This window comes from Seriola aureovittata, chromosome 5 (assembly GCF_021018895.1).
Source record: "Seriola aureovittata isolate HTS-2021-v1 ecotype China chromosome 5, ASM2101889v1, whole genome shotgun sequence".
Taxonomy (NCBI): Eukaryota; Metazoa; Chordata; class Actinopteri; order Carangiformes; family Carangidae; genus Seriola; species Seriola aureovittata.
The window spans coordinates 18,816,118-18,843,582 of NC_079368.1; the positions used below are offsets into that span (position 1 = coordinate 18,816,118).

General features: G+C 40.5%; 1 protein-coding gene across 1 annotated transcript in view; it reads right to left on the reverse strand.

Moving 5' to 3' along the window:
• The window catches only part of adamts3 (ADAM metallopeptidase with thrombospondin type 1 motif, 3), a 139,284-nt gene that overhangs the window by 93,947 nt on the left and 17,872 nt on the right, over window positions 1-27,465 (reverse strand). The window contains exon 4 of the mRNA XM_056377414.1: window positions 14,253-14,409. Within this exon, the coding sequence (XP_056233389.1) occupies window positions 14,253-14,409 (157 nt within the window). The remainder of the gene's footprint in view (window positions 1-14,252; window positions 14,410-27,465) is intronic.

Consider the following 27,465-nt stretch of genomic DNA (forward strand, 5'->3'; position numbering starts at 1 on the left):
CACACTTCTCTCAAATCCACATACTGTAATTTAAAACACACACGCCTAACGTACCGACAATAGAAATCTGATGGATGTACCTTTTTTTATGAATTCCTCATCAAGCTCAATCATGTCTGAAGGGGAGGAGAAAAAGTGCAGACTGATGTGTTTTCATGTTTCTAAGAGCAGGTGCCTCTGCAAGGAATTACAACATGGAGTGTGAAATCAGCTGTTTGCGTCTTGGGGATTAATTTGCTTGTTATCACAAGATGTTGGAAAACAAGCTATTCATAAAAAAAAAAAAAAAAAAACACCCAGCGTAGCAGGCACAACTACTTCACAAGCTCTTCTTTTTTGTTGTGTAGAATCTAAACAAGACAAAACACATTTGATCTCAGCGTCATCACATAAACATCATTTATCTGTCCAAACTGTGGTGATTTATCCGTGTTTTCAAATTCACTGGGCTCAGCCACTGGATGAAGTTGTGGCTAGTGGAGTACTACTTTTTTACTTTGGGGGCATTGAGTACAAGGAACATCCCAGATTTTGTGTTTAATTAATAGTTTTCACTTAAAAAGCCAAATAAGTCCTGTTGCAATGAACGCTATAGTCTGAGGCAATCATTAGTCATAAGTCTACAAACAGGGAGGGTCCTGGTCCTGTGGAAAACATCATGTCACAGGGGACGGTTCTGGCTCCGTTCCTGATCACCCTGTATACGGCGGACTTTACATACAACTGAGTCTTGCAACATCCAGAAATACTCGGATGACAGAGCTTTTGTGACGCGTATCAGGAACTGGCAGGAAGAGGAGTACAGGGATCGGACGATGGCCTTCAGTGAATGAAGCGACAAGAACTTCCTCCTTCTGAAAACCTCCAAGACCAAGGAGATGGTCATCGACTTTCCGAGGTTTAGGCCCACCCTTCAGCCAGTCAACATTCAAGGGAAGGACATTGAGGTGGTACACACTTATAAATACCTAGGTGTGCACCTGGACAGTAAACTGGACTGGTCCCTGAACATGGATGCCATCTACCGGAAGGGGCAGAGCCGGCACTTTTTCCTCAGGAGGCTCAGGTCCTTTGACGTCGGCAGTGAAATGCTGCACATGTTTTATCAGTCAGTGGTGGCCAGTGTACTCTTTATACTGCAGCCTGCTGGGCAGCAGCATGTCAGACATGAACACATAAAGACTGGACAAGCTGGTAAAAAAGGCTGGGCCTGTGCTTGGCAGGAGTCTGGACTCACTCAGGACTGTTGTGGAGAGATGCATGCAATGTAAGATGAAGGCCATCTTGGACAATACCATCCATCCTCTCCACAACATTCTGGCAGGACAGAGAAGCAGCTACAGCAGCAAATGTCTCATCTCACTGCGCTGCAGAACAGAGACAAGCAGTCTTATTTTTATCTCACCAAATCAGAATAATGCTGGCTTTAACTATAATTCCTGAAGAGTATATCTACAGTGCTAACAAATTTATGCAAGCAGACGTCTCTATTATTGGCTACTTATAATAAGTGTGATTTTAAAACATTGGTGATCTAACATTGTGCAGCCGCTGTATGAGGACAGAGCTGGTTGTGTAAGGGTTGAAAAATACTGCACATGCTCAATATAGCACTATATTATTAAATTAGCATTTTTTAAAAGTTGTTTTTTTGACATGCCTTTGTTTGACAGCGACAGGGGAGACAGACATGAAATACGGGAGAGAGAGTAGGAAAGTGAAATGCAGTAAATGTTCCGGCTGACTGGGAGTTGAACAGTAAAACTGCAGCTAAGGGCTTTTTTCGCCCAACGAATCAGCCACTGGGTTGCCCCTAAATAACTTTATCACCTTGGACTTAAGACGTAAGGCAGCCATGTTTGTTTACTTTTCTAGGAACTACAGTTTGATGTTAATCTGTAGTCTGTAAAATGTAGTGTACAGTTTGTGCTTGCAGTAGCTGTGACTGATGCATTGATGAAAAGGTTTGTGTGGAGGATCTGAAAATTACTGCTTGTTGATATTTTTTTTTTCTCACATATTTTACAAATTGTAAATGGTAATTACAGTAAATCCCACATGGCATGAGAGTGTCATTACGCTCTTACTAACACAATGAGCTATCTCACCAACTCATGAGCACTAAGCAAGGCCACTAAAGCAGCTGGAGGTGACGTGCCTTGCTCAAAGGCAATTCAAATAACAGAAAACCTTTAAAAAAGAGAAGCAACATTGTGCCACTTGGTCTCAGGAATGAAACTGCTGACCCTCACAAGTTCACTCAACCACTTGGCTGGTATTACCATGCAGTCACACTCTATCTTGTGACTTGTCACAATACTTAGTATCACAGAGTACCATCTCTTACAAAAGCCAGCCAGTGACAAAATGTTCCAATTCTCTCTGTCTCTCTCTCTCTTTCTGTCTGGCACCAGCTGTTGCCAGACAGAAAGAATGAAGCGCAGCCTCCGTCTGCTTCACCTGGAAACAGATGGTCAAACAGCATTCATCTTTCACTGACATCGCCGCTTTGACGCAGACCTCTGGAAGCTTTTGTGGAGCTTTTTTCTCCTGGAAATCAAAGGAATCCTGAGGCCAGTGAAGGTGAAATGACTTTGCTGATCCTCTCACAACAGACTACAGTATCTGCATTCGAAGTTAGGGGGAGAAAAAAGGACCAGTAAGTTTGTATCTTCAGTCACCACACAAAAGCATTAATAATGAGCCGAGCACACAGGCACCTTGCACAAACCTTTTCTTCCTGGCGAGGTTTGCCGAGTACACACGCGCCATACTTTGCATTGTGCACAGTCACAGAGCAGCTTAATTCATTCATTTCCCTGTGCCCAGACTAACCACAATTCAACAGGAACCTAACTACAATATATGAAGTAATTACCTGACCCAACCTCAACATCAATTTCCTAACAGCTGCAATGGGCCAGTGAAAAATGTTCTGCATGCTTTTTCCAACCTGCCTCCAGACGGTGCCGTGATGTGTCGGTCTAAGAGATGGAAACAGGAAGGTTTTGCTTCTAATCAGCTCTAAACTGTCCTCAGATTTGTCTCAGCTTCAGCTGTACTTGTGAGTCGTCTGCTGTAATAGTGATTAGCTTAATAATTACAAAGGTAAGCAGCTTGGCAGCAGTGAACATGTGTACTCCAACTTGTGTTCTGCTGCCGTTTACACTCAGTCTTCAGTCTCTCCTGCTAGATTACATTTTAAGGCAAATTCTATGAGAATTATACACTACAGACGATTCCCTTTTTGCTTTTTTTTGCTTTTTTGTCTCTCCCTCCCTTGAATGTTTCTCATTCCTGCCAGCTCACCAAATTCCTCCAAACTCAGCCAGCCCCCACTCTGCTTAACACATCTGTGTGACAAATATAAATCACAATTTTCCCTTAGGATGGCTTTCTCTTTCATTTTTTTCCCAAAGCTCCACTGGCTCGGGAAGGTCATCGATACACCCTCAGACACGAGGCCTTTTCACTAGTTTCTCACTCCATTTTCACCACCATGTGAAAATAAAACCTAATATCCAAGTGCTGCAGAGGGTGAATCCCTCACCTGGGCATCAGGCCAGATAACATGAGATCAGATCCCAGACATTTGCTCTCATTGTAATTCTAATTTTCCCCGAGATCATACACACCCATCTGTCAACATGGGTGGGTGTGTGTGTGTGTGAAGGGGTGTAGAGTATGTCGCTGCATTTCACTGTGTGATTGGTTACATGTGTTTGTGTGACATCATGGCCAATAATGGCGTTCTAGGCAGAATTTTAAATGATTATTGTTGGTGAAAATTAAACTGTCAATTAATCAAATAGTCTATCAAACAGATCATTAATATGCAATTGTTTTAATAATCAATTAAATGTGTAAGTCATCTATGAAGAAATTTAAATGTTCAAATGTGACAATTTGCTGTTTTTCTGTTTTGTTGTCATTGTTATAAAAACAGAATATCTCTGGCTCATTGTGACGGGCATTTTCCCCACTTGCTGAGTTTTTATGAACTAAACTATTAATAAATAAAACACTGCTATCCTATATATTATTGTCACATTCATACTTGCCTTATAGAGGTATTGTTTGAATCATAAACCCTCGTCCATCCTGTTGTATCGTTTTATGTTCACTTTGTTTGTCTTTGTTGTCGGGGATCATCGTGGTGTTTGAGCCATTTCTGAGTTGGCTGTTAGCTCCTTTCACCATCTGCCATGAGCCAGACTGAACACAAAACAGATTTTCATGTGCAACACGAATCTGAAAAATTTTCAGTTCATGCAAACATGCACTTATATCAGCTTGTGGTGCTGAGAGCAAAACAAATTCTTTTCCCTTTCACTTATGATTTCCCTTTGATTATCTATGCAACAGTCTGTTTTTGATTATAGTCTCACCTTTAAAAGTGATTTGTGCCATTCAGCAGAACTATTATTAGATGGACTGACACATTCAATATTCAACTGTAAAAATGTCCCGGTCACATACAATACCTTGGACCCAGTCCGGACCCAACTTTAAGGATTCCTTATCAAGAATTTGTATTATATTTTTATCAGATCAGATTTAAAACTTTCAAATATTGATAATGGTGTTGATCTTAAACATTCATTTTTCTATAAACAGATATTTTCTTTCTTTTCTTCTGTTATATATATATATACTGGTAAATGGGAGAAGGAAATCATTTATTTTTTAAAAGATCAACAAATCTCTTGTCCTTATTAAAAAAATGCATGCAAACGAAAATTTCTACCATTCTACCTTGAGAATGACAATAGGATACTAATATTAGTAACAGTCTACTCCCCAGCTGGATGAGCTCTTACAACTCCTTCTCTCTCACAGAAACTGATTGATCTGTTAACACTGACTTTTTCAAACACACTGAGGTGTGTGGAAATGACTGAAGCTTCCCGGGAGTACGGCTACATCCGCAGGAACCTGGAGACCTGGATAGAAGTGGAAGTTTTCCTCTCTGCATTTACCTTGGTATGCATACTTAAAATCTCTTCATGCGTTTGTGCTCCCACCAGAGAGACACTTCTCATCCACCAGGGAGGAGAGCAGGAGGAGCAGTGACTACACTGACCAGGCAGGCAGTGTCAAGTCCCATTCACTTTGTCATTCCAGGCACGTTTTCCATCTGTGTACCTGAGTAATTTTCGCTCCAGAAAACTACTTTGCTCTCAGTGCGCATCTCTGCTCTTTTAGTTGTGTGCTGCGGGAGACGCAGCAGTATTCACACTGAGAGAAAGTGTTCACAGGATGGGAGTTGTTGACCTTTGTCGGGATAGATACAAGACTGACTCACACAAATCACAAACCAATGACTGTTGCGTAATTATTCGCAGAAGGTCAATGTGATGATGTGATTTAATTTTGCAATTGATGTACAAGACACTAATTAGGTGAGAAAACTATCTCACCACAAGGTCCACTTACTAGTTGTTCCGGAGCTTTTGAGCACATAACATGATCATTGTGAGCAGATGGAGTTTGCCTTGTTGTCATGAAGCTGTTGATTTTCAGTTTTCCATTTTTCGTTCTTTGCATCAAAAATCTTACTTCTTCTCGGAGGCATAGCTCAGGCTGAGCATGCTACACATGTTTTTAAATTCAGGATGACTTCATGTCCTTATAATGCTCTTTGCAGCTACAATTTCTGCCTGAGAATCATTACATTTTTCACATTTTTCTTTTATCTGCAGTTCAATGGTAACAAGCGCAAACACAAAATTCCAATAATTGATTTGGCTTATTCACTTTTTGTGTTGCAAATTCACCAAATTGTCAAAAAACACGATTATCCCCCAAACAGAAATGATGAATAGTGAAGAAAAAGAATAACTTCCTGTCTTAGAACATGCAGTCTGAGAAGCCTGATATAATGTCTGGTTAAGTCATGCACTACCTCAATAAAGGGAGTAAAAGCCAAAGGTTCAAAAGGTTCAAAGCTGAGGTACAAAGTTCATCCTTGAACTTGGAAACTGCAGTTGAGAAAACAGTTTTACCATAAGTTCAGTTTAGTAGCCGTTCTGGAGCTTTCAGTCTGATTCCACTCTAGGTGCTTCTTCTAAGGTCAAGAATGAACTTTAAACCTTCACTTCTCTACTGTGTGGGATGTACTGCAGTCAAAACTTCAAGAAGATAAAAGCCAGCCCCTTGTTTATAGGACTGCGATGTGTGTCAACTACTTTAAAATTACAAAATGCCTGAGTCCTTAGTGAGTAGGTTTGATGGCAAATTTCTTAACTTTGAAGCATTCAAAACATTTTTTGAGTCCTTTTCAGATAAAAATCTCTTCCATGAATCACACTGTTGATCCAGCAGAGCTCTGTAAAGAAACACTGTTCTGGATGATTATTAGCACCTTTCCATGTGTAATCCCCCTGCTTTTGTTTGCTTTCTTTGTCATCTCATATCACAGAAATTTGTTTTATACGAAAACAGAAAATGCTCATGGCTGTTTAACTTGCAGGAGTGTCAGCAGAATCCCACTCCTACTAAGTGAATTGTTAAAACTGAGAAATTAAGCAATGGGGTTGAGAGTTATTTATTCAGATTCTTGTTCCATAAACAGCGGGATAATCTTTTGTTATAGGTGAGGCCACAGCAGGCACAATTCCCACAGTCACAATGACCTTAACAAAAGTACAGAATACTTCTGCACAATCAGCGGAAAAGGAAAGTCGACTCTGATCACAAACTATGCTGAAAAATACACAATATGGCCGAAAGTATGTGGTAAGTGTGTGGTTTGGTGTGGAAGAACCTGCACAGAGCCCAGAACCCAACCCCATATGTGTATATACTGTATACCGGTTTATATGCACCTTTGGGAGCGGAGATTTATCATATACCTACCTAAAAAGCTACAGATATATATCCATGCACATCTTGCAGACTATACAGGCAATGATGTCACAGTCTTTCATAGAGCAGACAACATCAGTACCCTGTTAAAGCTGCACTGAGCCTGGAGAGAAGCGGTGGCTGAGGGACAAACTCGGGTAACAAATGACTCATTGCTGATGATCCATAACCCACAAGCTCCACAGCTGACGCAAGCACAACTACAAAGTGAACAAATAGAAACTGTCTAACAACAATTACACTGATGATGGAGAGAAGCTGGAAGGAGAAGCATCTCCAGGAGGAGACGGTGAGACGATCAATACATTAGATAACAATGTTACACTGTGGTACCATTGGAGTGTGTTGATCAGAGATGGAGCAAGTATAAGTCATGCATTGGAAATGTTAGCTCAGTGAACTTCAAGTTCCAATATCGAGGAACTTAGTTTTGATGTGTTTTATGCTTTTTACAAATTTGGAGGTGTAAAATAAAAGCTGTCAACCCAACTTTTAAGCCATTGTGGATAAGAAATCAAATCTATCAAAAAAAATGGACATTTGAACATCTATTGAAGATTTCCATGACAGCTGTTCCAGAAAAACAACTAATGGTTGTTGTGGAGAGATTGTTTAGTCAGATATGAGGAAGGGTTTTACATCTGTGGATAGTTATCACAGTGGTAAACAGTAAATAATACACATTGCAGATGACATTGAATCGTATTGCGACAAAAGCTGAGCCAGGTTCAACTTTTTTGCTGGATGACCCTCCATTTCTTCTGAGCTGTGTGTTGGCACGCCCACTGCACCAATGCAGTGGCAACAGTTTGGGGGAGGCCCTTTCCTGTTTAAACGTGATAATGGCGGGGTTGTGTTTTTCACACAGGCCTGTTGTGTGTCTAAACATGGCCTTATCACCAAACATCAGAATTGCACCTCACTGACGTTCTTGTGGCTGAATGGAAGCAAAGCCTTGCAGCCACTTTACAAAATCTGGTGGCAAGCCTGAAACCAAGGAGGCTGTTGTAGCAGCAGATTAATGAGATGTTCAACAGTCAAATAAATGGTCTTCAGTCTGAAGATTCACTCTAGACCTGGGGAATAACATCTCTAAATGTTTTTCTCTAGACCCGTCACTTTCAACAGCTGTAGTGAAATAGCAAGGACTCTGGGCAAGAGACTAAGGGTGCATTCAGAGCAAATTCAGCCCATCCAGAAAAAACGCAGCCCTTTCATTCATCTAACAGGAGCTGCTAACACTGGGTCATCCAGCAAAACAAGTCCACGCTCAACTTTTTCTGCAACGCTACATCATCCGGCAAGGCGGCCAGTGAAATACACTCAAGAGCACATTTAAGGTAGATTATTTTGGTAGTAATGTGAACGCTGTATTTCTACAGTTTACCTTGTGATCGTCATGACGAAAGCTGAAATAGTTGCTACCCTGAGTTGTTAAATCCTGTCCTAAATCTGAGTATTACAAGTTTTTTTTCAGTGGTTTGACAATTCATAAATCTTTAAACGCATTAATTTGTTTGTCACTTTAAACAACATCACCAACATAGCCCCTGTATGCTGTCTGCTTTCAGTCTGAATCCTCACTGAAAAAGCACCAGTAGCATAACATGAGATGTCTGTGAACACCAGAACAAAAGCGGTCGCAGCATCGACTGGGGAGCTGTCAAAATCACAGACTCCTGGTCTATCAGAGGACGGAGGAGACGGATCAAAGAGCCCATGCACATCTGCTGAAGGCAGTCCTTGAGTGGCTGGGATTGCAATCTCACCACATACTGTATCCGACCACCTCTCATCATGTGAGCACGATGTCATTCCCTGTAGAAACCCTGGAACATGTCTAAAAACTCCTGACTCCCCTGACTTTCACATATTACATCATAAATGACGGATTTCGTTCAGGTGTCCACATTCTTTTAGCCATCTACTGTCTCTGCCCACACATGTATTTCAAGTTAAAGAAAAAAACTGTCTCTTCTGTGTAAAACTTTGTTGATATTCGTCAGCTGCCTTCAGGGAAAAGTTTCCTCACCATCTTTGTTTTCACACTCCCCAGCTGCTTACAATTCGACTCTGGGGCCGTCACAGGAAATAAGAGATGCTGAAACAAACACAGAGCTTTAACGGCACACACCACTGAGATCCGGAAAACTATAAGCAGCAGTAACACTCTCGCTCTCCATTCCTGTGAAGCCACAGGAACAGTGGATGTTGACTCATCTAACACTATCTGAAGGATAAAGGAAAGGTCACAACTACAGACATGTTCATCCAACCATTTCAGATGTGAAGGTCGCTGGCATAAAGCGGAAAACACTCCATGGCATGAAAATCATTAAATGTGGATCCTTCAGAAACATGTTTTTTTTGGGGGGGGGGTTTTCCTGGGATTATGGTTACATATACATACTCTCATTTAAAGGGAGAGGTGTTCCTAATATTTCGTCCATCCCATTCATATGAATGAAGGTTGACAAAATATTAGGAACACCTCTCAGTGTAACCCAGCACAGATCAACAGCTCAGCAAATTACAGCCTCCAAAATGACAATATCCTGTTGTAAATTGGCAAATGAGTGTGTGAGTCACAGCAATCCTCTTGAATTTGTGATCCGCATATTGTGATTAGGTATCTGACAAATAGGGTCTATTTTTATTTATTACTATTAATCATTATTATCATCATTAAAGGTTCATTATTTCAAATGTTGCCTGTTTTGTTTGAAGTGTTGATATTCATAATAAGATGTTCTGTATATGTGGTATTGAGAACCAAAAACCATCTCTGTGTAGTTTCACATCTCTGGAGCTCTAGTAACAACAGGTCGGTGAGCCAATCAGAAGAGAGGAGACTCTGAGTCGCTCTTCTGATTGGCTTACTGTTTTCTGAGTGATGGAATTAAAATATGGCAAATTTCAGGTAAACACTGGGTGAAACCAAATCCTGCAAGGTTGGATGGTGGGTCCAGGTGGGTAGAGCTTGGGTCACAGCTTAGATCGGTGACTGCTTTGTTGTGACATCACAAAGTTCCAGAAGTCCTGACGGCTCGATTTAAGGCTCAGTGTCTCATAGAACCTAAACCTGCTTTAAAATCAAACAACACATGGACATCTGCCTTTATACTATATGGGACCTTTTATATATTGTAACACAGCAGTTATGTGGAAATTAGATGATTATTGAACTATTAAGGAGATAACAAGTATGTTTTGAATGGGTACTGCACTTTGAAATAAAGCCTACACAATAACACACACCTGAAAGCTACTGAGGACACATGCTTAGATAATTTTCCCCCATTGTGCAGCTCCTCGGAGACACGATGTGCCATGCTCATAGACATCACAGCAGTGGTTGTTAAGACAAGTGAGGAATTACTCATCCTTCCCCATCACCGCAAAAAAATCAATCTCACAATCCTCCAGTCTCACAACAGGTTGGTTCCAAAGTATGAAATCCAATCAATACTGAAATATCACAGGAAGAAGAATCAAATGGTGATGATAGCTCTGCTGTACAGTGCAAATAATGCTTAACCAGCACCTGCAAGGATCGATGATGACCCTTGTGTGTGACAAATTCAATAGTCTAGTATCATTCAAGAAACCCATGAAATCTGTATTAATTCCTCTGTCTGCTTAATTTTTGCAAGAGGAGCCGTATTACTTTGTGTCCGTTAACAGCCAGGTAACATATGCAGAACATTATAAATGTGCCTACCATGCAGCAGCTGAGGACACAAGCAAGGTGTCCAGCAGGAATTATATTCTGAGGAAAGGTTGCAAAAGACACCAGCTAAAAGTGGAAAGTGGATGTTCCCCTAGCAGCGTATTGTGTTGTAGCTGTTGATGGAGCGAAACAGGGATTGCTGTTTCTCTTTAATGGTCACATCAGTACATGAAGATGCTGTTTACAACTGTACAGAACAAGCTCACCACACCAAGCTGTTGTATGATGGTTCATTTCAAACACACAACAGAAGAACAGATGGAACAGTGGGGAGTCCGGCTTTCTCTGAAGACGAAACACGAGAACAAAACCCACACTGTATGTTGTGTTGTCATGTTTCATCCTGTCCCTTCATGGGCAGAAGTGACCATATGTTCACATTCCAGTTCAGACTAAACGGCCAATCTGCTGCCTGTCAATTAGTGAGGATGAAGCATCATCTCTACATCGCAGCGTACTGTATGTAGCTGATAAATTACATTTTTACGCATAATTACACACACTCACACCCCAAAAACCTCCTGTAATGACTGTAATCAGCACCACATCATACTAAATCTATTCTAATCTAATCAAATTTTCTGTCGATTAATAATTCAAATACAAAAGCATCGTCAGAGCAGGAGATTGTCGCAGCCTTTATTCCGTTTATTTCGTTTATTTCCACCATGATTCCGCTTAATCCTCCCTGTTGGGACCCCCATCATATTCCATTGATCACATTAAATGCTGCGCACTTCAAGCATCCCTGGTTTAGATTTAAACGGGTGTGATGTTTAAGAGGCTTTTAGTTGAGAAATGTGTCCATGTGAAATATTTATTAAGCAAATGCAAACACTTAACATGTAAAGAACCCTGCAGTGATCAATCTTGATGTCTTGGAGTTGAATTTACATTATTGTTTTGCATTATTATGTACTGTTTACTTGAGTGGACTCCAGGAAGTAGCTTTAAGGAGGAGTAGCTGCTATGTTGGTAGTGGCAAATGTGGATAAAAAAACTATTAAATAAATACATAATAGAAATAAGTTTTAAAAAATGAGTAAATTGTGAAATCACAGTAAAAAGACGCTCCTTATACCTGCAGAACTTGCCTGTGAATCATCAGGTTTTTAAGTTTCCTCCAGAATCAAATTCATCCAGTGGAAGTTGTCTGTCTATTACAAAAAGGAGCTGCTAATAGCTAATTCAGCTACTTTTAATGGAGTAATTTTGCTAAAATGTAAATAAATATAGGCATAAAAAAATCGTGCTCAAGTTTTAGCAAACTAAGTGACTCTGCAGTTACATATTACTTCTTGTACATCCACCAAAGCCACAAAGTTAAGAGAACTGTAGTCGCAAAACTTAGATGGTGATGAGCCACCAGACAGAAAAAGATTAATGACAGTCACAAACATTGTCTTGATTGTAACGGATATCTCCTGTAAATCACTTACTATTATAATTATAAGTCAAAATAAAAATAAATTTGGAGGCTGTGGAAATTCCTCCTGCAACACCAAACTTGATTTGTCTTTTTAGCTAAGATTGTTTGACCTCTGACCTTCTAGAAAAGGGCTGCAGAATATTTGAACCAAAATCCCTTTATAAACCGCTTATAAACATTCACAACTGCAGACTTGAAGGTTCACTATAAGAACCTTTTAATAATGATTTGTTAGCATTTATAATTGCAGGTGGTCTTAAGGGATCATCATCATCATTGGGAAAATGTCCATAATGAAATAAAAATGAAATTCCAATAAAATTCTGTTTCTAATAACGTCTACAATTATTTCACAAATCCATGGTTTATTTATATATTTCAAACAATTTATTCATTTGATTATTTTGTTCATAATATAGTGATGGCCCTTGAGGCGCAAATCATCGTCAGCCCTGACAAACAGATCACTCCTACGTCCAACACGTCATGCACGTTCTTTACATATGAGCGCTGACAGCCGCTCCTCAAAGTGTTGGAGTTCATTTAAGATATTTAACAGCCGTATTAAATAAATAACATGTGACTCCAACTCGTGCCAGAATTGACCCAAAATCTCTTTGGGATTGTCGAAGCTGCCAGGCAAATAAATATTCATGTAGCTTGTGTCCCAGCCTACCAGGGGGAAAAACACAGACTGACGTGTAGTTTTGTAATTATAAACTGAGCACACTTTGCTCTTTCTTTTGGTTGACTTTCTTATGGTTTCTATAATAGCAATCAGTCTGGATGGTGTTTTTTTTTTGTTTTTTTAAAGAAAATGCAAAACTCACTGCTGGGGCAAGTTTAGATAATACAAGCTTCATCTTAGTGTGCATTCATTAAGGCAGCACCGCCAAACGCAGATGGAGCGCGACTCAGCAAAGCACGTTTAACAGCTGAACTCAGTGGAAGGTGACTTACTTCAATAAAAACACACTACTTCTATATTGAAATGTGATTGTAATTGTAATTGAGTGACTTTTAAAAACAGGTAAATACATGTATATCTATGTATAGATACATGTCATTTCTCCTCATAGCTGACTGATAAAATGACACATGGAAGCTCCAAAATTTGTTGTTCTTAAACACACAGTGATTCACATGATTCATTATTTTCTCTGGGCACTGATCTCCTTCACATTTGTCTGGTATAAAGGTATAAAGTCCAGATTGTGTACTTAGAGCGAGCAGTGACAGCTTTTAGCATTAACAATAACAGTAGTAGCAGCAATAGAAGAAGTAGCTGCTGCATTAGAAGTAAAGCAGCTTCTTCTTTACTATCAACTGCATCTCACAATCTTCATCAAGCAATAGAATTTGCTTAGTGGTGACCTATATGAAAACTGCTGCTTAAACTTTTACACTTTTTATCATCAATTATTATTTTTATTTGTTTTGAAACTTAGTTACATATAATATAATATCTGCGTGTAATATTCATCATGGGATATGATATCATTGTCTTGACACCTGATTTATTTAAAGATGAAGACTATGTGATAACCTAACCCTAAAGCACAGGAAAAAAAAGAGTTGATCATTTTTGAGTGAACTTCTATTCTCATTGTACTTGTATTAGTAGTTGTGTTGTAGTGGTAGTAAATGGAGCTGTAGAAGTAGTACATGATGCTACTGCCTCCCTCTTCTCATCAAAAGCCCAGCCCAGCTTTTTAACCCCCCCGCATCATTAAGAGCAAAATTTTACATCATCTCAATCCCCATATTTCACATATGTCCACAGGCTTTACATTAGATATGTGTAGTGGGTTTTTGTAGATGGAACAGGAACTCATCAGGCTTGAGCCACTACCCACTAGGATATGAGAGGTGTACTTGATGTTGTTGTACCATGTTTGCCAGTTGAACCTTCATCAGCTATAGAAAAAGGACATTCAGAGGTGATCCTGCATATGGTGGCTAACAAGCTTTGAGTTTGTGGTGGTATTTTGTCAAGTGATTTTTTCCCCATTTACAGTTGTGACATTGAAGTTGACACCAGGCGAGTTGAATCAAACATTGACGATTGATTATTTGATTATAGAAGCTTAAACACAACTCCTCACTTCATCTGCAAGATCATACCAAAGCAGAGTGTCCCACTGCTACTGAATGACTAGCAGCAGAAACAGTTTGAGAAGAAGTTGCCTCGATAATGATAGTAGCATTAGTAGCACTGTGTCCTACCTTGTAACTGGTAGTCCACAGAGATATCGGAGGGGGTCTGCAGCAGAGCCGATCTGCGGTAAACCACATGGACCCTGCCCTGGTCCTCCAGCTCCTGAGTGCCTCTCTCCAGTGGCTCTATGAAGTACTCGTCGGAGTCGGTGCGGATCATCCCAGCCTGCAACACAACAACAGGAATACAGCAAGTGAACCTGCTTCTGTATCCAGAGGAAAGAAAACTAAAATACCTAGAAAGCTGCCAGAACTCTTAAAGCCCTGCCATCACCACTCATGATCTATTAAACACCAACAATTATGCAGGTAAGGTCACAAATCAATTCAATTGTTGCATTAAGCTGCATCATGTACATTTATGCAGCAAGGTTCCTGAAAGACTAATGAGACACCTGTGACTTATATTTCATTTTTTTTGTACACAGACAACACCATAATGTGCTACCTCACAATGTCCCAGGGAACAAACAGATGCATAAAATATATTACAATACAAAGACAGATGTGATGAAATGATAATATAATATTTTGTTTTTTATTCAAGAGAAATTATACTGATTCTCTGCTTTAAATATATTTGGCTCTTTCCACGTGACAGTTCTGCATGTTGTTCTTATTAGATACCTGCAAGTTTGTTTTTGTTTACAATTATCAGCTGGTCACCCAACGGCTACATGCGGCGACCAGATAGCTCCATACCATTAGTGACACATTGGTTCAAAATTGCCTTGAGATAGCTACCTGCCGCCCTCAGATTTCCTGCAATATGAGGCCAGTCATGCCCGCACTTTAAGGGGGATATGAAGGTTCACACTGTACAGCTCACACAATAATGTACAAACAAAGCGGATGTACACCTAATCAAATCCAAACAACGTGCTAAAGCAGGTGTCACACATGTAACGGCCGGCTAAAGCTGCATTAACACACAACATACAGTCGATGGAATTCTACTCTGCGAAATCATCTATAGGCGTTTTTTATAATTACTCTCCACTTCCCCTTGTGCATTTGCAACTTTGTCTCTGTTTGCAATTATCAGCTGGTCACCCAACAACTACAGGTGGCGACCAGAAAGCTCTATATGATTAGTGACACATTGATTCAAAATTGGCTTGTGATGGCTACCTGCCACCCTCAGATTTCCTGCAATATGAGGCCAGTCATGCCTGCACTTTGGGGTGTATATAGAGGCTCACACTGTCCAGGTAACACAATAATGTACAACCAAACTGAATGCACACCTCATCAAATCCAAATTAAGCTGCCAAAGCATTTGTCACATGTGTGAAGGCCGGGAAAAATCTGCATCAGAGCACAACATATGGTCGATGGAATTCTGCTTAAGCATGTAAATGTATTTTCTGTAATTACTGTGCTCTTTCCCTGTACACATATAAATGTTGCCTTCAGAAATGTCAGAAAATGCAGTTGAGGATGCCAATAAAGCTTCAGCCTTGTGTAATGTTTTGATTCATCAAGGTCATACATGTGAAATGCAAATATGTTTAATCTGCCCATCTATGCCACGCAGCGCTCAGAACATTTGTCACTTTGCTGCTTGCAAACACCAGTGGCTTCCAGTGAGACAGGAGGAACACTAATGATTTAATGTTCAACAGTCACGTTCATCCATTAGAGAGCCAGAAAAAAGTGCAGTTACTGTGCACCTGTACACAAACAGAGCCACCTCTCACACACCTCCAGAGGAATTCGCTCCAGCTCTTCAGGCCTTACCTCGCTCTGGCCTCCTCACTAACACGCTGTCAGACTGTGCACATATGGTGCTTTGCAATCAACACGCATGCTGAACTCATTTCCAACTCCCACAGTCCCAGATCAACCGAACACCCTCCCCTCTCTCTCTCTCTCGCTTTACATGTGCTGTTGGCCAGACTCCAATTTAAGCTCTTATTCAAGTTCACATGTAACTTTGATATTGAGTGACTGAGTATCTCTGCTGCAGCTAATGAACACATTAACAGAATATTCATGTCCCGAGATGTGCTGCCCTTCGACGAACAGGCTGCCATCGAAAATGAAATCAGAGTACATGCTCGGCATCCAGATGACCTCTTACTTACTGCAGCAGGGGAAAGACATGATCATCCCCAATGTACACTGCCACTTCCTGAGATCATAATGCAGCATTAGTCTGGTTTGATGCAAGTTAAAGGGACCAGATTTCTTCTGGCAGCACTGCCAGGTTTACCTCTTGCAAAAATATGCTCACGTAGTTCTGATATTGACACGAAAACTGAATTATTTAAGTTGCCAGTGGTACTGCCACCTGGCTTTATCTCCCATCATGGATGCTGACATGAGGAGCTACAATCCTCAAGTGCAATAAATACATCCCCTGCCTGGGACTAAGTTAATTGACCTATGACTGACTTACCTCTGTTTTAACATTAACATGGTAGAATGAGCTGCTAACACACCCTTGAGACCTGGATACACCTGTCTAATTGAACCCTGTTGAGTTATGTGTATCCTCACGGCCTAATAAACTTTTCTTTATTTAACTTTGAAATGTGCATTGTCTACATCCATGCTTACATCAGCTAGCAGTCTTCCTCTTTCCCATCTTTTGCTGGTGCATTGCTGTTTCAGTTGATAGATGTGGCCAGAGTTAGAGGTTTCATTTAATGTATCATTCCACATTTACACAATTTATTATGCAGGCCTAGCTACCATTGACTCTACACTTTGTTTCGGCTTGCATGCATGACACTTTTGCATTACTGCCTTCTACAATTGGGAGGAATGTGTATAAGATCACCAACATGCTCGTGCATTTACATATGCATTGTCCTGGATGATCTAGTCCTGCATGAGATCAAAAAAAGAAAAGAAAAAAGAAAACCCTTGGTGCCATTCATCAAAACATGACAGTAGGAGAGTTCGAACCAAAAACAATGACAATTTCACCTTTTATCATTGGCACCATGTCTTCACCATGCACGTGGGTCCTTTACCTCGGAAGATTAGATTGAGAATCAAAATCACCTACAGTTATTAAAAATCTCCGCACATCTCAAAGTAAATATCACAAACAACAATCTGACCTCTGAGCACATACGCTGACTTTTTCCAAATAACATGCAAACTGAAAGACAACGTGGGAGACAGACGATGGCTCCACTGACTGACTCGCGATGAAGATTTTTCTTTTTTTAACAACCAACCAACCACATGTTGCTTATGCAATGGAATCTCAACAAAGCCTTGAATGTATGGAGCATGTTGCCAGCAAACTCACAGCGGAGAGGATAAAGATACATACTGAAAGAACATCTGTTTCCTGGGGACCCGAGTTACAGCGGGACGTTCTCTTCTTATTCAAAAGAAATCTGGATTTGATGGCTATGATGACAGCTAGAGGTTATCAGAACTTGAATGGAGGAGGAGCAGGAGAGGAATACAAAACAGGAGAGATACAGTAGTTTTTGACACATCCTCCTTGTCAAAGTGAGCAACATCTCCTGCAAGTTGATTTGCATACAATAGCTTTTTTTAGATGTGAATGGCTCTGTGCCTGCATCGGACTAATTTGTAATTGAAAAAAAGAAGCCAAAAGCTGCCATGAACCTCTTCGACAACTGTGCACCAGACAATATAAACCACAGTAACGTTGAAAATGTTCATGTGTGGGAACATTTTCAACAACATCAAGTGTTTCTTGTTGCTGTATTGCCTTGTTAACTTAAACCTATTTGCACTGGAGATTTTCTTCCTCGGCTTATTTTGTGCATTTATTTTACACCTGCAGACACAGATTAGAAATATTCTGCATGTCAGCAGACTTTTTTCAGCCTGTATTGCAGTTTGCCAGGTGATGGACCAATTATCAATTCTTCCCTTGCACCAGTATTAAGAGCCAAGGCGAGCTGATTATCCGGCCTGAATTCTTCCAGCCGTATCCACATACTGTCACTTAGTTTTTTCTCCCTTATTTACTCTTAGCTCATCTCCCACCTCACTCCTCAGCTCGCAGCTAAACAAATTCACCTTAAGAGTGGCACGTTGACAGCAGCTGAGCTCGGAGGCATACAGGATTTTAATTTAAACTGAAATGAGTTCAACAAACCTCGCTCTCGTTCACTGATTCCATGAATGTAGCTGCAGTAGGAGTCAAGAAAGAAGAGCAGAACGGGGGCATGTCTGCTGGTGGGCTGGGATGGACATTGCCCACTCAGGGATGAGCCTTGCCCACTCAGAGGAATCCACTGCCCATAGGGTTACCATCCGTCCTGTTAAAATACGGAATTGTGCAGATTGTCCCGTATTTCTGGTTGCATTGAACGCAGCACCATCCCACCCGCATTCAGCCTTACGGCTAGTACCCGCCTGCCCATAGCGTTCAATAGTTTGGTTGGTTAGCAGCGAGTCTTCTCACAGCCAGACATGTCTGCAGCTGCTCCTGCTCCCGAAAGCGTATGCATAAATACAGACGTGAATGGGAAGCCCTTGTTTAATACTAAGTTCATGTTAAGTCTAAGTTAATAAGTTGTAAGTTAAACAGCTATTAGCAAGCATCTGCCAAAATTGTGTTATGTTCATTTCATTGTGCAAACATTACTGTATCTACTTCACACTCACACTCTGATGTTGGCCTATTGTACTCAGTTATGACTAAATGACCACTAGAGAAGAGTACTAGAGTTGTGCTAAAGAGATGGAAGTCATTTGTCAACATTGACTAAAGTAGAATTTATTTTGGAGTTTCTAACTTGAAAGCTATCTATATAGCTTACGTCTGAAAACATTGTTAATAGAGCACTTCAAACTTTAAGTATGAATCTTAATACTTGATTAAAACAATGTTTTAAGTTATAATGACAACTAGCGCCCCACCCATGGGCCAGTGGTGATCAGCCCCCCCACTTCTCAAAATTAAACTACGCCCTTGTTTACATACCCTATTTAGGAAAGGTAACATTTTTGTTGTTGACCACCCAAATAATCCATATGCACACCCAAAGATGACATCCTAGTAACACCTCAGCATCAGAAGCTGTTAATAGATGAAAAACCCTGAGATCTGAAAGTTCAACAGGTCAGAAGTGTTGATCCACAAGGGGATATATTTGTGGTTTTAAGAACAAAAAAACATCTCATCTGGTTTATAATCAAAGAAGACATGGACATCTACCTTTATACCATATGGGAGCTTTAAGGTGCAGGCCTATTAAGGCTGCTGAGGCTGTGCAGATAAAGAAACACAGGGATAATTGGGTAAAAGTTGTGATTCTGCCCAGTGCTGTTTAATTCTGACCATCTTATGAATTGTCAGAGCAGCTGAAAAAGGCAGCGTCCTTGTTAAGATGTGGCAGAGACCAGGTCTAACTTTAAAAACCAACGTCATCTTCAAGAGTGTGTGTAATGAGACTGAGCAATCAAAGCCACTCCACACAATGAGACATAACAGGAGACTTTTTAAGATCTACCTGTGTATACCACAATCAACGCTGTCTGCACTTTTATTGAAGGATGCTGTTTTTCTTTCAGCTTTTTTCATTCAACTTCTGAGAATAAAAAGTGGGCAAGCACAGCAAAGCCCTAATCGATGCAATGTCAATATCGGTTGTTTCCGTGATTTTTAAAGCTTTTGTCTGAGCTTGTTTATGACAAAAACACACAAAAAAGAAAAGCTCATTAAATGTCTACTTTGCTATGTAAACCTCTAAAAAAAGAAACCAAAGTGGTATGTGAACATCTAACAGAAACACACGCTGTGTCTTAACAAAGCAAAATCCCTCACGTCTCACTGAGCGAGGCGTCTCAGTATCTGTGTCAACCATAGGAAGCGTTGAGCTCTCACCAGTTTGACTGAATGGAGACATCAGCAACTGGAAACAGCAGCTTTCCTTAAATGAATTTTTCATCTATCCTTTGAGTGGAGACATTTCAAGAAAAGGCATTTATTTCTCTCTTCCTTGTTCTTTCCAATTAACACTCTCAAATGCACCAGGAAGGGGATGACTCAGAAACTAATTTCACTTTGTTAGAAATTGTTATAATCTCCAGGGCCAGGATGTTGAATGGGCAAAAAAGGGAAGGACACATTTATTATATATACATCTTTACCACTAGTGGAGCAAAAAAAGTTAAGTTTGGCCTGAGGGTGGCGCAAGAGGAAGACAGATTACATGCAGCTGCCTGAGGCAATTAACATTTAGCTTGTTAGCATGCTACGTTACCATAAAGTTAGTGTTGCGATAGATGTTAGCATTCAGTGAAAAAATGCATTTATTTCAATCGTACCCAATGCAGAGGGCTCTGAATGAAAAAACAGGAAAATGTTGAACTTGGCTCATACTCTGCTACAAAACAACTAGAGCTGCAATTAATTATTATTTTTATTGTTGATTAATTGATTTCTCTATTACTTGATGAATCGTTTTGTCTGTAAAATGTCAGAAAATAGTACCTGGAGTATGACACCCCCTGCCCCTGTATCCTGCCATAAACTCATGTGCTGGACAAGTGGTGCACCTCATTGCAGTGGTTGTTGGGATATTTCAGTCTGGACCAACCAGGTGACACCCCCGAGAATGGACAGGTACTTGGTTATCCCAAGAGCCGTGCAGCTATAAACTCAATCTTTGGTTTTGCATATGCAAAGTAATTTAACTCCGTCCTGCCCTTCCAAAAATTTGCCCATTTAGAGTGAGTTAGATTCAGCAAGGACTTTGCTTCATTTATGTGTAGACACAATACTGAGTGCATCCAACCTTTACCAAACATAACTAGATACTAACCTCAAGTAAGAGTAATTCTCTCTGACATACAGGAAGAGAAAGGAGTACACGGTGTACTGTAGTAAATGATCAAAATATGACTCTATAGCCAACAATGTTACACACTGCACACTGGTGTAGAAATATTACATGCAACATTTCTAGCTCAGCAGTCCTCATGTGAAAATTGTTGCTGTGTTTGGGGGCAAATAATACCGAGCACGCATTTGCAGAAAATTTCATTAGAGCCCCTACCTCGCTGCAGCTCGTCTCCAGTGTTGGTGGATCAGAGCAGTCGCAGAAGATTGTCACTGTGACCTTACCTCTATGATACAGTTATTATTGAACAATGTGATTTGCCCAAGGCCACAAACTTTTTTAATCAATAAAGTCGATACTGCTGTACTTGAGGATTCACCATAATACTGACAATCAGTCAGCGATGTCATGTCAGAAATTTCATATCCAATTTATAGGCACTCATTAGTATTATAGTAATATTTAATTTGTCAGTGCTATCAAATTCTATTAAAGTACAGCCCTTATATATCTTCATCTCAACATCATCCTCTCTGTATTAGCTGCTTTTAGAGGCAAAAATACAGCAAAAACAAACTAATAAAAGAAGTAATGAAAGAGGACTGTTGACTCACACAGGAACCCTGTAAAGAAAAGTAATATGGACAACTGCTGGTTGATTATTTTAGCCAGAGTAATGTAATGTAATTATCTCTCAACAACAGCCTGACCGTCTGAGACCAGCGGTTAGCACTGTTGCCTTCATGGCTCACAGGAAGTGACAAATCAAGTGAACAGTCTCATCCAGGTGAAATATAGAGAACCTCGTCTTCCTTACTAGCAGGGTTTTAGATATTTAAAACATGCAAGAGTAGAGTTACAGAATTAAAAATGTACAGATTCATTGTTGTAGTTTCAAGCTTTAATTTAGAAACCTGGTTTAAGGATGTTCCTGTCTCATTCCAAGTACTTTAAGCCTGTGAATAATCTTAACCCAACTGAACTTGAGTCCCTAATTTATGGAGCTAATATCATGAGTCAGGATATTTTAATGCATTTTGAGGGCTCATATATTCACATCATCTGGTCTCTGGCACATTAAACTATTAAACTGTTGAACCCAGTCAACCGACTGAAGATCAGCTGAATCAAGTGGGTGGGCTCTGGACAACAAGAAATAAAAACCATGTACAAAATAATTTGGAAAATGGAATAAGAAAATGTTTTTGAACAAAGTGAGCTTCCCACTATCTCACACCGCCTTCATCAGTTTTCTCAGTTGTCATGGAGAGGAATCTGTTGACGTGGCTTTTATAGTTTCATGCATGGCACTGAAAGGACTTCACACCTGTTTCCAGGGGGTTAAGAATCAACATTGTATATTGACCGGGGAAATCTTCTACAGCGCAGCTCCACAACCAGTGCTGCCTTCGTCCTCTCTGTCATGTCTCCTCTCTTTTTTAATCAATGAAGCAGTTTAGTTGGGTCACTACGATGAAAGGCTTCATCATTGCCTTGCATTGACTCACTATAGAAACACTTCAAATCAGGCCAAGAGGCACTTAAACCGCAGACCTGGTAATGACTGCTGGTCAATTGCAGACTGACGTCCATGATCTGGCCCCTGGCACAGATTAAGCGGCCTGTAATGGACATTTGACACATTTGGACATCAGAGAGCTGGAAGATTTGTACTTGGTGCAGAGGTGCAATAAGAGTTGTCGTCATGCCTTTAAAGGCCACCACTCTGTAAAGTATGTGAACACACTTGATTAATGTTAAAAAGTATGAACTGATTGATTAATTAATTACCACTCCTTCTAACTGCTGATCCAGGGCCGCGACTGACGAGGGACCGACAAACGTTTGCAAACTGAAAAGGTTGGGCACCACTGGATTAATTGACTAATTGGATAATAAAAACAATTATAAGTTGAAGCCCTGAGAGTCATGTGGCGCCACAAGCCAGTAAAAACTGACTTATTGCACCTTTAAATAAGGCTGTGTTTCAAATAGAACAGGCAAACAATAGGAGATACTGAGTTTAACCTCAAACCAGTCTGTTGTTCCAATGACTCAAGATTTAATTCAATCTGCTGAATATAACCAAGGTCAATTTCAGGTCAGCTGATGTTTTTGTTTATGTGATAATCTGAACAGACGTGCACACACAGCAATCACACGTCCCCTTCATCCTCATATAAACTACTCCAAAATCATCATCCAGGAATCTCTTTCACAAACAAAAAACATCAGGAAAATACATCTCCAGCTGTCTCTGAAAGGGAGAGTGCGTGAGATAAAATGCCTTGTAGATGATTATCTGGCATCAGTCCCATCATTAGTATGAAAAACTGACTGAAAAACTGAAAAACGCACATCACGTTACGCAAGACTTTCAGAAACCCTGAAAAATACCTCTGCTTTCTGGAGGGTTCACAGTGGCACATTTTTTCATCATCCAGTGTTCAGTAATATCCAGTATCAGAGGAGACAATGGCAGGTGTCTGATAGAGGCTCAGCCAGTTGGTACCTAAACACAACAACCCCTTAAAAAAAAAAAGAATTAAAAAAAAGAAGAAAAAGGGATCAAGAGTCCTGTGTTCCATCAGTTTAATATCCCCAACATCAGCCCCGGCCAAGCAGACAGCACTCGTCTGCCAAAAAAAACATATGGGATTCAGCTGAAGGGCTCCAGTTTTTCAAAAACAGTCTCTTTCAGTCTAAACTTCTTAAGGAGGTCGGTATGAACGTGCTTTCGCTGAAAAAAAAAAAAAAAAAGTTGAGGTACTGCAGCGTTGAAAAAAGGTCTGGATTCAGCCAGGACACTGCCACCTTTCACCCTCGGTGTTGTTCAAAGGTGTGTTTGCTTTCAAAAATGTGAGCAAACCTTCGTCATCATTACCTGCCATTTTCATCCCCATCCTTTAAGGAACTTTAAGGGAAAAAAATACACAAGTTAATTTCTTGTGATTTGCGGAGGGGGGGGGGGGGGGGGGGGGGGAGTCTTCAATCCCTTGGAGAAGAAATAGAGACTATATTTGAGAATGCTTCACAATAATAACAAGAAATGTGCAAAACTATACTGTATTTCCTCTTATTAACACCCTAAAACCTTTTCATTTTTCTTGCATTTCTGTATTTTAAGTTCAGCTCAGATGTGATTAGGCAGAGTTTATAGCTTTCTAAAGAGTTTTTGAAAAGAACAAAATATCAGCAAGTCAAAAACAAACACCTGACAGATAATGAATTGAAATTTAGGAGAGTTTTTTTTTGTTGTTGAAAGCAGAGTGGAGGGCATTGAAAGGTGAAACACTTGGGAGTAACAATATAAGAATTTATTTTGGGTCTGTCTTTTTGAGCAGCTTCACCGAACAGAGCAAACATTTACTGACGGCTCTGAGGAGGTGGCGAGGAGTCCGCACTTTGACTTAAAATAAAAAATTAAAAAAACCTCACGCCGGTGAATGGCTCTCAATGTCCAAGGAGGAACGACAACAGAAAATGTGGGCTCTTCTCAAGTTTATATAGGTCATGAATAAAAATGTTTAAACACATAAATATCAATAGAAGCACCCCGGCAGCACACACTGAACCGAACTCTCAACTGCTGAGGAGAAAACTTGGACGAAATAGCTTGGCTTTGCATATCTTGGTGTGCCTCCCCTCCTGTACCTCAAACCATATACCCAAACAGCTCTGGGGTCAAGCCTCTGCAACAAGCCTTGGCTAAGTCAACAAGGAACATTAAGAACTATTAGTGAATAAAACTCTTGTGCCCAACTACAGTTCACTGCAAAGAGGAACTGGCCGACTTTCTTTTTCTAATCAAAAAGGATATTTTCTTTGCTCCCCCCACCCCACCCCATCCCCTCTCCACAGCAGCTCCAGATATGTCAGGAGCTGTGCGCGTCCAGAATGCGCTTTTATGTCTCCGAGGCCAAAAGTTTAGGCCACTGAATTTTGTCACTCTTCATGAATCTCGGCATTGTAAACATTTCCTCGGGCGAGTGTTGCCGGAGAAGTTTGAAGAAGGAAGCGCTGCCCTGCCCGGCTGGACTGACAGTGCAGGACTAGAAGAGGGAGCATTTCAGTTAAAATGTCCTCCCAAAAACAGGCAGGCTTTTGCTCTGAGAGAATACTCCGACTGATGCATTACCCATCAGGCCTGGAGTGTGTTTACATTTGAGAGTCTCGCACACACCACAGACACAGTAGTGCCTCACCCTTTTGGCTGGCAGAGCCGATTATGCAACATGACACACATTAAGAGAGCGTCAAGTTTTACAGAGCCGCCGGGGTGGTAAAGGTTAATACCGACAGTCAGACATCCATTCGGTGCTGCTCTCAGGTCAGCTGTGTCTTTGTCTGTCTGTCAGTCAACTGGTCGGTGCAACTGCCAAAACCTGCTGAAAACAAACAAAAAAACAAAAAAAAAACCAATCCTCCTTCATGCAACACAGGGTAAGAGGAGGTTTTTGTTCCAGCTGTCCCGCTTCATGGAAACAAACGAGTGAGGCTAAAGCTGTATTTCATGGTTGCTTTGAGGCATTTCCAGGCAGCTTACAGTTTGTTTATCATGATGAAACAAAAGCTGGTAGTTCGTAGTATGTAGATATACTTCATGCTGCAGCACAAAGTGCGCAGCCCAAAGTCAGATTTGATTTTCCCCCCATCTCACATGTGACACAGATCTCATGTTCACTAATCAACGGGGATTGGAAAAACCTGCATGCAGCTCTGAGCCACAGGGACATGTGGCACCAAATCAAACAGATTTCTGTTTGAACGCTCAAATCACAATCTGTCAGCAGGGCAATGACAATAAAGAGGGATGTCATTTTCCATTTTTTTGTCCCTGCAAAATTACATTTAAAATAAAAAAGAAATTAGTGGCTGCTATTTTATTTTTGCTGTAAGTTAGTTATAGATTCCACTGTGGCAGTTTCCTACAGTGCTGTGCAAAAGTTTCATCACGCAATACCATCAGGGAGGAATGTGATCAGTCTCAGATTCATTCTGCAGCATGACAACGACCCAAAACTCACAGCCAGAGTCATAAAATTGTATCTTCAGAGACAAGAGGAAAAAGTAGTCCTGCAACAGGTGGTCTGGGCCCCCACAGAGCCCTGCTCTCAACATCATGGAGATCACCTGAACAAACTGAGACAGACTAAAGAGGAACTGTGGCAAGATCTCCAAGATGTTTTGAACACCATGTGCAGATGTACTGAGGAGAATTGGTGCAGTTTTAAATATTGATTTGATTAAAGTATTGAATTGTATAAAGTCAGACTTCCATGCCATCTTTGATTATGAAGCAGGTCTAGGTTCTATATTAATACTATTTAAGAATGAAAGCACTTAGTCCACAGAGAAATGCACACAGCCTGTATTCAGAAACTGAGCCTTAAACCGAGCCGTCAGGACTTCTGTAACTTTGTGATGTCACAACAAAGCAGTCACCGCTCTCAGCTATGACCCAAGCTCCACCCACCTGGACCCACCATCCAAACCTTGCAGGATTTGGTTTCTTTGAGTGTTTACCTGAAATCCGCAATATTTTTATTCGATCATTTGGACAACAGACAGCCAATCAGAAGAGAGGCTCAGAGCCTCCTCTCTTCTGATTGGCTCACCGAACTGTTTTTACTAGAGCTCCAGAGAGAAGCCTGAGAGAGGAGATGTAAAACTACACTGAGATGGTTTTTGGTTCTTAAAACCACAAATATATCATCTTGCGGATCAACATACAGTATTTAAAATAAAACACTGGAAAAGTAGAAAATAATGAGGGTGAGATGTTTAAATATTAAAAATAAGACTGGAAAGTCCATTTTTGGCTAATTATGTGGATTACATAACTGCCAAATCAAGGTGTTTCATCACAATGATGGAAATTACCATGAGCAATTTTATTTGCAACACTGCCTGCAATGGTTTAATACAACCAGAGAAAGAAGGTACCTCAGTATAAATAGTGCAGTAAACCAAAATCTCAGTCAGTTTACAGATCTGATTCTACTGCGTTAATGTCGTGCAGTGGGGTGTTTTTAGCAGCACAGTACTTATAATAAACAATGACAAACACACAATCACTTGTGGACCGAGCTTCACGCAGTTCACATTGTAAACAAAGCCTTCATCTGTCTCAATATAAACAGAGTGTAACAGTATGAGAGTATAATAGTGTGAAAGCATTGCATAACAAGTCTAAGAGTTTACAGCCACAGTAGCTCTATGAGGCCTGTACTTTGGGCTGAACACTAACTCAACACAGCTCACAGTTGCAGTGCTATCAAGCTGATGTTAAGCAGGTGTATGTTCACCATCTGATAGTAGTTGAGATAATTTAGTCTCAACCAAAGTGGAGAGTGTGACTTAAAAAAAAAGTAAGGTTTTGTCGGATTTGTTTCTGTGGGGGCGAGGTGAGGTGATTTTCATATTACCTGCCCTTG